Source organism: Capra hircus, chromosome 12 (assembly GCF_001704415.2).
Source record: "Capra hircus breed San Clemente chromosome 12, ASM170441v1, whole genome shotgun sequence".
Classification (NCBI taxonomy): Eukaryota; Metazoa; Chordata; class Mammalia; order Artiodactyla; family Bovidae; genus Capra; species Capra hircus.
In genome coordinates this window covers 51132408-51145537 of record NC_030819.1, presented here as the reverse complement: position 1 = coordinate 51145537, position 13130 = coordinate 51132408, and the positions used below count along the sequence as shown (strand labels likewise).

Genomic DNA, 13130 nt, shown 5'->3' with positions numbered 1-13130 from the left:
TTCCTATCCACCTGTGATCATCAGCACTTACACCTCTGTCACCAGACAAAGGCTTTCTGAGGAAGGACCTGCATGTCAGGTTTTTCTGCACCCCAGGCGCAGGGTACCTGGTGTGTAATAGGCATTCATTCCACATACTTTTTCCCTGGAAGTGTGCAAAGACTTAGTAATAATTACAATTTCTAACAGCTTTATCAGTAATGTGCAGATTTTGAAAAGTGCCTCAGATGGTTCTTTGGATTCAGTTTAAATTGTTTTAATTTTATCCTATCCATGACACTGTCTCAGGAGTTGGTTATAGCTGGGCTGGCCCATGAGCCTGTGGAGTAGGAAATTCTCCTGGAAACTGAGGGCACGAAGCAAGGGAGGGGCTACAAACACATTTTATCTTCTGTTTAAAACAGCTATTTACTGAACAGTCGCTCTCTACCAGGCCCTCCTCTAGGCCCCTTTCCCTGGCTCTTCCAACGTTGTGAGGTGGGTATGTGATTAGGACACCCTTATACAATGAACTCATATTCCCAGGCTGACAGGTTTTTCTTATTAAAATTATTTTGGTATTTAGTATGAAATTTGCTTTTTGTATATATGTGTTAGTTCCTCAGTCGTGTCTGACTCTTTATGATCCCATAGACTATAGCCCACCAGGCTTCTCCATGGAATTCTCCAGACAAGAATAGTGGAGTGAGTTGCCATTCCGTTCTCCAGGGGATCTTCCCAACCGAGGGATGGAACCCAGGTCTCCTGCATTGCAGGCAGATTGTTTACCATCTAAGCCACCAGGGATAGGTTTTAGCTTATTCCTCCTAGGAATTACAGGGGGGTGGGAATCAATAACTGTCCTCATAGAATAGTTGCCTAGCTATGTATGTATGTGAAGTCGCTCAGTCGTGTCCAACTCTGCGACCCCACGGACTGTAGCCTACCAGGCCTCTTAGTCCGTGGAATTTTCCAGGCAAGAGTACTGGAGTGGGTTGCCATTCCCTTCTCCAGGGGATCTTCCCAACCCAGGGATCCAACCCCAGTCTCCCGCACTGCAGGTAGACGCTTTACCGTCTGAGCCACCAAGGGGCCTCAGTTGCCTAGCTAGTTCTGATTAATCCTAGCAGAATAAACACTTCCTTCAAGGTGGTTCCATTACAGATTCCAAGAAACTACAGAAATTTTTTAGAACAACTTGTTTAAGCAATGGTGCTTCCCCAGTGGCTCAGCAGTAAAAGAACCCACTTGCCAGTGCAGGAGACCCTGGTTTGATCCCTGGGTCAAGAAGACCCCCTGGAAAAGGAAATGACAACCCACTCCAGTATTCTTGCCTGGGAAATTCCACGGACAGAGGAGCCTGGAGAGCTACAGTCCATGGGGTCACAAAGAGTCGGACACGACTGAGCAACTAAACAATCTAAGCAATAAAGTACACACAAGGACACACAGACCTCACTGGCTGCTCTGATACTAAAACCAGAAGCCATGACCGTATTATTTAAAAGAGGCGTGTGGTTTGTACAAAGACAACCAGGTCCACATGCTCCAGATGATGTCCCTTGGCAGAGTCTTCACAGACAACGGCTTCACTGCCAGAACAGTGAAGCTGGGAGCTGGGTGGACGCCAGCCTGAAGGGAGCTGAAGACAACAGCACTATTTCTGGAAACATGTTTCCAGTCATCCATTGTTGGCTTCCTCGCTTCACAGCCCACATTGCAAGCTGTTATTTAAAGCAGGCCTCCATTTCAGCTGAAGTGAAGATTTAGCCACTGCCTGCACCTCAGTGCTGAAGTGAAATGAGATCAGGCACCACTCAGCACTAACATTATAACTGCTTGGTCACACTGAAACTAAGTTTGGAATTTGCGATAGAACAGAAACAGGCTGAGTTCAGCTCTATTTAAGAGTAACAGAGTTTACCTAACAGTTTTAACTGCTTTCTTTCCCCTTCACAGCTACCCCTATAGGCACAAACCCAGAGCTGATATCTGAAACATTACCTCACCCAGTGACCACTATGAGCATGAAAATGTAAGTATAAACTCAGCACTGACTCCCTACTGAGGTAAGGACTGAAGATGCTAAGCTCCTGTGCTTGCTTGCTTTAGTCACTCAGCTGTGTCCAACTCTGTACGACCCCATGGACCCCCCTGCCAGGCTCCTCTGTCCATGGGATTCTTCAGGCAAGAACACTAGAGTGGGTGGCCAATTCCTTCTCCAGGGGATCTTGGAATCCAACATGTATCTCCTGCATTGGCAGGCAGATTCTTTACCCACTGAGCCACTGAAGAAGCACTGCCAAGGTCCTAAACCCTGTGAGAAAACTGAAAAGATGTCACAGGCAATGAGCATTCTCTACTTCACCCCACAATGGGAAACCACAAGAGCATGAGGCAGTCAGGACACTGAAGGCCAAGCACGGTGCTGTCAGGGACCATGAGACAGCTCAGTTACTACCTCAAAGCCATACTTGGACAGCCAGAGGTAAATAAGGACTAAGTACAAGTCTTTTGAGTCTTAGCATTATATTCAATGATAAATTCACTAGGTACTGTTTAACTGTACTTTTGGTGGAAGATCACAACCTTTAAAGGAAAAATTCCATGTTGGAACACACAGGTAGCCAACAGATACATGGAACGGTGATCAACAGCACTAACCGGAAATACAAATCAAAACCACAGAGATTAACAACTCACCTGTCAGCATGGTTACCATCAAAAAGTCAAGAGATAAGTGTTGGCAAGTGTGAAGAAAAGCTATCTGCACCCACCTGTTCACTACAGCATTATTTATTGATACAATATCCATGGTATGGAAATAACTAAGTGTCCATGGGTGGGTGGGCAGATAAAAAATTGTGCAACAGATACACACACATTCATTTTTTGGCTGACTAATAGCCAAAAAATGAAGTCTTGCCATTAGCAACAACATGGATGGCTTATGCTGAGTGAAATTAGAGAAATACCACATGCTCTCACTTGTATGTAGAGTCTGAAAGAGAAAACCCAACAAGACCCAACTCATAAATACAGAGAGCAGATTGGTCATCAATGGTGAGGGGTGGGCAGGAAGGGTAAAGGGGGTCAACATACTGTAACTAGACTTGTCATCAGTTTGTAGTGTATACAAATAAATTATGCTGTATACCTGAAACTAATATATTGTTATATATACCAATTTTACCTAAAAAAAAAAAAAAAATCCATGTTGAAACAAAGCAAATAAGCCACTTTATTTTCAGCCAGTGGGAGAGTAACCTGGAATAATTACAGGAAAGCCCCACTGGAGGAGTTCATACCATTATGAAAAGTTGGCTTGGGAAGTCCTGTATTGACTTCCTATCTTCATCTACCAAGTACACTGTTTCTTCTCCACAAACAAATAGGATGGTAATTAATCATGGTTCCTCTTCTCTAATATATCAGGTTTAAGTTAATTTTATGACTTACGGAGCTCAAGCCTAGCTGGTCTGAATGAATAAAGCACTGAGGGGTTTGGGGCAAAACTCAGTGGAGAAGAGGCCCTAGGTCTGGGTTCCAGGCCCACAACTGTCACCTACGTGCTGGCTGACTGACCCCAATCCTACAAGTGTTAGGTTTCCAAGGCTGCTTTTGTCTGTACAAGATCAAATTACTACAATCTTACTTTGCTAGTAATATATATTTTTTAATTTGGGGATACACAGTTTCCAAGTTTTCTATGCAACAGAATGAAGATAATAGGCCTTAATCACATACTGCACACTGAGACTGGAACTGTTCTGTAGACGAGACAGCGCCTGTTCTGTTTATGTTTTATAAAGTCCTACTTTATGGCTAACTTTATTATTAGTCTTCACAGTCCTGTAGGCTGTCACTTCTATTTTACAAATTTTAAACAAAAACAAATTCAGGTAACTTGTCCAAGGTGCTCCTAGCATAACCAGGATTTAAATGTTCAGCCCACCTGGTTTTAACCACTCTGTATACTGCCTCAAATCAGACATGAGTCAGTCCCAGCACTGAAGAGAGTGTGTGAACACCCCTGCTTACTCAGCTTGACCTCATCCCAGACCCTCTCCCATGCTCTCAAGTTTCCTCTTTCATTCTCCCTGCATTTTCAGATCTTCAAGGTAAATCTATCCTTATCCTAAGTTCTAACCCTTGTTCCTCTATACTACTTCCTGCCCTCAAAATGCTCTATTTTCCCCATTTTTAAAGCATAAACGTCCTCACTGTGGCAGCTTTTCTCTAACTTATCACACCCTGTTTCAGGCAGGCCACTCTCTTCAAACACAGACAGCTTCTTCAACTTGCCTCAGCTCAGACTGTTCCAAAACACTACAGCTGTACCTCCTCATTCCCACAGGTCCTCTTCCCAACTCCATACAAGCTTCTAGGTGACAAACCCGTTCCATTTAATATAATATGGCTTTCTTGTTCTGCCCCATTTGGGCCAAAACATAGCAACTCCATTATTTAGCATAAACAAGCAATACTATATTAAACCCCAAACCCAGGCCCCATTAACTTTCACACTCATAATGATTGCAACATATATTTAACAATACAGTTTTACATAGAATGCTAAGAGCACTTTTCATATTTTACAGAACTTGAAACATATGGAGTTTCTATTAATATACCATAGCAAAGCCAAATCTAATTCCTAAATAGATGCATTACAATTTGTTTATAGAGTTTAAAGGCTTAATGGCAATAGGAGGGGAGGAAGAAGTGAAAGTTTATTTTACATAACTGACTGGAAAATAAATTCAAGAAAAAGCAAGTACAATTTAATACGGTCTCATGCGCCCTGAAGAAGGTGGTGCCCGATTTGGAGGGGTAATCGCTATGTCCAGATAGTCTCCTATTTGGAACTTCTGCGACTGCAGGGTCATGGAGTCATCAGTCCCCTTTCTCCCAGACATGGTGCTGCCAATCTCCTTTACTCTGCAGGAAAGGAGATCAACTGTTATAGGGTGGCTGAGCAATGACACTGTGTGTCCCCTAAAAAGTGAATGTGGGGCTGGATTTGCTCCATGATCTTAGAACACAATAAAAATGTAATACATAATAATCTAAACTAGATAGTAAAATAATATGGATTATTCCTAGCAGCTAAAACATACTGAAATCCAAGAGATTATAAGGAATTAAAAATGAAAAGTTACCTACCGATAGCCAGGCCTTTTAAGATCCGTAAAAACAATTGCAAAATTGAAGTGTGTGCCTTTTTTTCTGGCTTCTGGGTAGACTTCTTTTACTAAACTAGTCAATTCTTTCAAGGTTGCATCCATCCTGAATTTTTTTAAGGAAAAAAAAAAAGACAATCAGCAATAATGTAACAAGGATACTGACATATAATGAATTAGTTACATGTATCTCAATTGCAACTTTGTTAGAAACTGTCAAGGTCTCACAACTGACTTAATTTTAAAGCACCTAATAATACTGCTGCTGCTGCTAAGTCACTTCAGTCGTGTCCGACTCTGTGCGACCCCACAGACAGCCTCCTGTCAGGCTCCCCCGTCCCTGGAATTCTCCAGGCAAGAACACTGGAGTGGGTTGCCATGTCCTTCTCCAATGCATGAAAGTGAAAGTGAAATCGCTCAGTCGTCCGACTCTTAGCAACCCCATGGACTGCAGCCTACCAGGCTCCTCCGTCCATGGGATTGCCCCCAAATACTATTTCCCCTTATCAGCCTCAGTGTTTGAAATTTTCATGAAGGTAGACTAGACTGGTAGTGTGCTAAAGGGACTTCAAAATTACCCCCACTACCTTTGCTGCTATGTAACATCTCACTGACCTAGTGATTTATCCACTTAAGGATAACTAGTCCAAATTAATCCAAATTCTCAAATTAACTGTTTTTCATTATTTCAGAGGCATACTTTTCTACATTTTAGCATCTCTGAAATTGGAGTGCATCTTAGAATCAATGTATCAGGAAAGCATTTTCATAAAGACTGTGCATTGTTTTCCTTTCTAAGACTGAATGTTCTGATGATTTCTGCAATAGATGGAAAAGCCAACGAAGCACATGGAATTTTCAAGGCTAAGCATAGGCTCCTTTCACAACATATATTCCTGCCCTGCCAATTTCTATTTGAACTGAGAACTTTATATAGACCTTGAGCCAATATGACACAATCTGGAAAACTCTTCTAAAATATTAGCATCAGGTATTAGGAGCAAAAGTTTTTGAACTGTCTTCTTCCCTGACACCTGGGAGCATGAAATGGAGGAAAAGGAACTTGGCAGCAGCACTGTCTAAAGGTGCTCTACAGGGACCCAGGATGCAAGGCACCCGTGAAGAGCCCTAAGGCATTAAGCAGGGGTCAAACACCCAAGAAGTCATCTAGTTTTAACTCAGTTCCCTATTTACACCAGCTCCACTACATCACATTCAGGTAAAAAACCATGGCTTCAGCTGCACTGAGAGCAAAAAGGCCACAATGATCACATCACCTTTCCTCCTCTACTGCTGCTGAATCCTTCTCAATAGACCCGAAACAATTCTACAGTGTCCCCCAAACATGCCCTTCTTCTCATGACCATCACCCTCTTAGATGCCCAGGTCACAAACCTAAGAGTGGTAAAGTTCTTCCCATTGCTGGCCTGTTGTTTCTACCTCCTAAAGACAGATCAAGTAGGACTTCCCTGGTGGTCCCGTGGCTGACTCCAGGATTCCACTGCAGGGGGCACAGGTTTCCATCCCTGCTTGGGGAACTAAGATCCTGCAAGTTTTGAAGTGCAGCCAAAAGATAGATCAATCTATTTTTTTCTCCATTCCCACCATCAGGCTATACTTAACCTCTCATTATTCAAATCTCTGCAAGAGTTCCTGGTGACTGTAAGGGTCAGTTTTATATGTCAATTTAGGAAACTACAGCTCCTAATTATTCAATCAAACAAACACTAAGGTATGTGTTTTTGAGACAGGATCAAAAATCTATAATCAGTTGACTTTAAAGTGATTATCCAAGATGATCTGAGTAAACTTCATTCAATCAGTGGGCCTCATTCAATCAGGTTGAAAAGGCTTCATACTGGACCTAAGACTTCCCTGAAGAAATTCCAAAAGCTTATGATGGAGAGTTCCAGCCTGCACCACAGACCTAGGCAATCCCCACAACTATGTGAGCCATTTCTTGCTCTGTCTCCTATTGGTCTGTTTTTCTCACTGAACCCTATTTCAGTAATTGAGATAATTCTCTTCCAGTAACCTGTTTAGTGACCACCCAAGCACAAGATCTATCACTCCTGGGGTGGGGTGTTCCCCCAGCTCCACACAGTCCCTTGGACTTTAGCCAATTCAACTAGCTTCTGCTGGGCTCCTCACTCCTCTTTCCTGGACTTATCTCAAGGCCACCTACTTTGGCCCCTCAATCTATTTCTACAAATTGAGAATCCCCAATCTTCCCTCATTGCTGCTTCTGGAATGACAGCAGGGCTCCATTCTGTCCCTCACCAACATCCAGTCTGTCCACCATTTTGAGGTGTAAGATAAGGTTGTCTTGTTTGGTTGCAGTTTATGGACAGGACAATTGAGGACGGGATTTAATTTTTTGTAATTTTTTTTTCCTTGATTGAGAGTAGAGAGTGTGGCACAATCTCACCCTCCATTTATTCCATCTGCTTTCTTTCGGAGATTGAGTTTACTCTAGAGAGGGGGTGTAACCCTCTTTATACTCTTCAGTCAAAGCAAGTATCTGGCAAGTAGGAACTCTAAATTTATTGGAGGAAATATAGACTAATCTGAACAGAAGTGTTCATCAGTCTGTTAATAAAAGTTCTTCTCTGTAAGTTAAATCGACGTTCCTGAGCTGTTTTCCTGGAATAATACTGAACTGGAATCATACTACATAAACTTAGCTGAACATAAATCATACTATAATCCCATGGTGTTCACCAGCAGACAAGTGGACAGACAAGATGTAGCAAAGCCTTCCAATGAAACGTTATTCAGTCAGTCATAAAAAACAATCACGTTTTTTCATATCCTTAATCATCAATAAACCTTGATTATAAGTGAAACAGGCCAGACACAACAAGACAAATACCATATGAAAGCATTTATATGAAGTACTTAAAAGAGACAGATTCACATACATAGTGGCGACCAGGGGAAATGAAGAATTCCCATTATTATTACCTACTGGGTACAGACCTGTTGTAGGGAATTTAAAAGTTTTGAAAATAGATAGTAGTAATGGTTGCACCGAAATGTACCCTGAAACAATTAAAATGACAAATGTCACATATTTTATATTAGGCATATTTTAAATAATTATACACCTTTTACTACTACTATAAAGCCACTGTAACGTCAAACCAAGGAACTGCATACGGCTTGCTGTACGTAACGGCCCTAGTTAGACGTGGGTAGTGAAGGTACACAAACATTCAGGGGGAGACTCTCAGTAAACACATCAAAAGCTTCTCCATTAACCACATCAAAATCCACCCGGTTTCGTTGTTTTGAAGCGCGTTTTAGCACACGCGCTCTATGAGGACGACGAGTATCACCCAACAGCACCACTCCCCTCCCCAAATTATTCTAGCGCCACCCTCTACCAAGAGCCCCTTGGGAGCCGCTGCGGTACTGGACGCTCGACGTGTCACTTCCGTACCCAGCAGCCACAACAGTGACAGCAGTCCTGGGTCAATTCTTTACAATCCAGAAGTTTCAACGTGAGCGGTCAAAGTGCCACAAGAAGAGTTAACACCATTTCCTCACCGAACCTCGACCTCCCGCGAGCTGCCTCCAGAGGCCCCGAGCCGAGGAGAGCCCGAAGGCGGCAGGCGGGCCTCCGGCCCCCTGACTCACCAAGTGTAGATCTGCAGCTCGCTGGACGGCACGTTTCCGCGGGAGAACTCGTCCATGCGGTGGTGGCGGCCGTTGTTGGTGGTGAAGACGCGCAGGAGCAGCGGGCAGGTCTGGGGGCGGGACAGCGGGGAGTCAGGAGGCTGTACGCGCGGTCCCGACCCTTCCCTCCGGCCCCGCACCGCCGCCCCACCTCCCCAGGGACCCCTGCATCTCTCCGGACCCTCACCTTCTCCCGATCGATGGGCTTCTCCGGCTCCTTCTTAATTTCCTCCTGGGTAACGCGCGACTCCACCGCCATCTTCCTTCTCCGGCCCGCAAGACGCTCGCTCTGACCTCCGACCCCGGCAGAGAGCATGAGAACCAAGCCTCTCGCGAGGATACGCTCGAGGTTTTATATATGACCGGCTCGAGGGCGGGGTGTCTCCCGGCGCAGGCGCACTAGCTATGCTAAGCTCTAGCCCGTTAGGCGCGCCTGCGCGTTGCCTCCTGGGAAGGGGCGGGCACTGGCGTCGTGGGTGGGGCGTTGAAGGAGGGGCTCGCGCCGCAGAGGGACGGCCTGAGGGAGGCGGACGCGGGACTGCGGAAGCTAAGAGTGAACGCGCGATCGGAATTGCAGTGGGCGGCCCTCAGGGCGGAGGCCGGGGCGCTGTTGTGTGAACTACAGTCGCTAACCGGAAAAGGCGGGTAGACCTGATTAGATTAAAATGAGGAAAAACAAAATTTAAGAGAGGAGCCGACTGGGAGGAGACGACTGAGAGGCGTGTGGTGGCCGGAAAGCTGGTATCCAGAGCGTCCATGGACTCCTGGAGAAAAGCACGGTGGGAAGTGGGGGAAAGAGTTGGAAAGGTGCTTTAAAACGAAGAAGTCCAGGAGTCCGGTCATCACCGAAGGCTCTGGAGCGCAGGGCTAACCCGGACCCGCTAAAACCACAGGGACTGGCTTTTCAGGAAGAAAAATTATGACCATCCTAGACAGCATATTTAAAAAACAGAGACATTCCTTTGCCAACAAAGGTCAGTTTAGTCAAAGCTAGGGTCTTTCCAGTAGTCATGTATGGATGTGAGAGTTGGACTTTAAAGAAAGTTGAACCCTGAAGAATTTATGCTTTTGAACTGTGGTGTTGGAGAAGACTCTTGAGAGTCTCTTGGACTGCACGGAGATCCAACCAGTCTGTCCTAAAGGAAATCAGTCCTGTATATTCATTAGAAGGACTGATGCTGAAGCGGAAGCTCCAATACTTTGGCCACCTGATGCAAAGAACTGACTCACTTGAAAAGACCCTGATGCTGGGAAAGATTGAAGGCGGGAGGAGAAGGGGAAAACAGGATGAGATGGTTGGATGGCATCACCGACAGATGGGTATGAGTTTGAGCAAGTTGCAGGAGTTGGTGAAGGACAGGGAAGCCTGGCGTGCCGCAGTTCCTGCGGTGGCAAAGAGTTGGACACCACTGGGCGACTGAGCTGAACTGAATACTTCAGACGGACTACACGCGCTGGCTTGACAGGAGACGCGTGACCTGTGTTGTGGGTAGACGGGATTCTCTGAGGCTGGCGCCCTGGGCAGAGGGTCGCATGGTAACAGTGAAGGTGCCTGTACTTCAGATGTAACAGTTCCGTTCTATGGTGTGTACTCTAGAGAAAAGCTGGCTCAAGAACATCCTCAGACGTTACAGGAATAATCCTGGCTGGTTTTTCATGAGAACGAAAGTCGGAAACCACCCAAGTGTCCAAGGCTTGAATACTTCACTGAGTTGTAGTAGGCCAGGCAGCAACAGAACTCCCAAAAGCAGTTGATGTCACTGCAACCAAAAGGAACACACTGTTGGGTTGGGCCAAAAGTTCATTAGGTATTTTTTGTAAGGTGGCTCTAGTAGCACTTAGTTGTCTTTACTTCCTTTGAAACAGTTTTGTTAGATTATGTTGTCATATCAGCATGTTTTTTTAAACAAAAAAACTTAAAAATGGTGAATTTTTGTGTAGCCATTTAAAAACTATTAACATGCTCCATTAATATAACCAAGTTTGGTTATTCTCAGCTAATGTCTCCATCTCTGGATCTCTGTCAACTTCAACTGGTCTACCTAAAGATGGAAGGAAAACATTTTCAGTGTATTATGCTTTCCTGGTGGCTCAGATGGTAAAGCATCTGTCTACAATGCAGGAGACCCGGGTTTGAGCCCTGGGTTGGGAAGATTCCCTGGAGAAGGAAGTGGCAATCCACTCCAGAGCTATTGCCTAGAAAATCCCATGGACAGAGGACCCTGGTAGTCTACAGTCTATGGGGTCACAAAGAGTCGGACACGACTGAGCGACTTCACTCTCACTATATTTCAAGAAAGGTAAAAATGCAAATAAAATACACACACAAAAAAAGATTTGTGCAGTGTATGGAGAATGTGTTGTAACTAATCAAACACGTCAAAAGATGTTTTCAGGATTTCCCTGGTGGTCCAGCGGTAAAGACTACACTCTCCCAGTGCAGAGGATGTGGGTTCAGTCCTGGCCAGAGAACTAAGGTCCCACTTGCCACATAATATGGCCAGGAAAAAAAATTTTTTTTTTTAATTTTTAAAAAGAACTGGTTTGCAAAGTTTCTTGCAGGAGATTTCTCACTGTACAATGCTCCATGGTCAGGTAGACCAGTTGACATTGGTAGAGATGGAGACATTAATTGAGAACAATCAAGCTTGGTTATGTTAACTGCTTTGATGTTCAGGTTCCCCATAAGTTAAGTGACAAAAACCTTGGCCAAATGTGGAACAGAAGAGATCTTGTGGCACAGGAGATGAGCCACCACCAACCACACCAAAGGCCAGTCTTCATCCAGAGGTGATATGTATATGGTGGGATTGGAAGGGAGTCCTCTATTATGAGCTGTTTCCTTGGAAAACCAAGCAATTAGTGCCAACAAGTACTGATCCCACTCAGACCAGTTGAAAGCAGCACTGGACGAAAAGCATCAGAATTAGTCAACAGAAAATGCATACTCTTCCATCAGCATAATGCAAAACTGAGTGTTTCTTTGATGACCAGGCAAAAACTGTTAGAGCTTGGCTGGGAGGTTCTGATTTATCAGCTGTATTCACCAGATATTGCACCTACAGATTTAAATTTATTTTGGTCTTTGCAAAATTCTCTTAATGGAGAAAATTTCAACTTCCTGAAAGATTGTAAAAGGCACCTGGAACAGTTCTTTGCTTAAAAAGATAAAATGTTTTGGGAAGATGGAATTATGAAGTTGCCTGAAAAATGGCAGAAGATAGTGGAACAAAATGGTGAATACGTTGTTCACTAAAGTTCTTGGTGAAAATGGAAAAATATGTCTTTTATTTTTACTTTAAAACCAAAAGAACTTTAGGGCCAACCGATAACTAAATGAAATAGTATGAAAGTCACAAACATGGTGCTGGGTGTAAGAAGCAAAAGACAAAGGAATATTTACTGTGTGAATCCATTTTTATAACATCCCAAGGCAGGCAGTACTGGACTATATTTTTTAGGATGCATTTCCAGGTGATTTAACTGTAAAAAGAAAAGCAGTGAAATATTTATCACAAAAATCTGACTGGTAATTACCTGAGCAAAGAAGGGTACTGTAATCAGGGAGGGGCAAAGGAGGTGCTTCTAGAGTGTTGGCAACCTATTTTTTGACCTAGTGGTTACACAGCTGTTTGATTTTAAATTATTCTTTAAATAGCGCATTCATGTTGTACATACTGTTCTCTATGAATGTTATTTCTTGGCTATTTTTAAATTTTAAAAATAATGCCTATAAATCAATAACAAAAAGACAATCCAATAGAAAAGTGAAGAAAGACATGATCCGCGTTTCATAGGAGAGAAAATACAAATTACATAAAAACATGGAAAAAATGCCCAGCCTCATAAATAATCATAATGCGCATTTAAACCACAATGAAATAACATTTCAACTCAACTAGACTGGCCAGAATGGAAAAGTCTGATGACCAAGACCAAGTGCTAGCAAGCATATGGTGAAAAGGGAATTATTATGGACTACTGCCATCCACTTTGGAAAAACCAGTATTACCTAGAAAGATTGGATATGTGAATACCTTAAGAGGCATGTTCAGTTCAGTTCAGTCGCTCAGTCGTGTCCAACTCTTTGTGACCCCATGAATCACAGCATGCCAGGCCTCCCTATCCATCACCAACTCCCGGAGTTCACTCAGATTCATGTCCATCAAGTCAGTGATGCCATCCAGCCATCTCATCCTCTGTTGTCCCCTTCTCCTCCTGCCCCCAATCCCTCCCAGCATCAAAGTCTTTTCCAATGAGTCAACTCTTCGCATGAGGTGGCCAAAGTAC

General features: G+C 43.8%; 1 protein-coding gene across 1 annotated transcript; it reads right to left on the bottom strand.

The window, feature by feature from the left end:
- Nucleotides 3197-9192, bottom strand: SAP18 (Sin3A associated protein 18). Its single transcript, XM_018056549.1, has 4 exons — nt 9028-9192; nt 8802-8911; nt 5146-5268; nt 3197-4920 (listed from the first exon to the last, which is right to left on the bottom strand). The coding sequence occupies exons 1-4, from the start codon at nt 9154-9156 to the stop codon at nt 4764-4766; spliced, it is 519 nt and encodes a 172-aa protein (XP_017912038.1). The 5' UTR covers nt 9157-9192; the 3' UTR covers nt 3197-4763.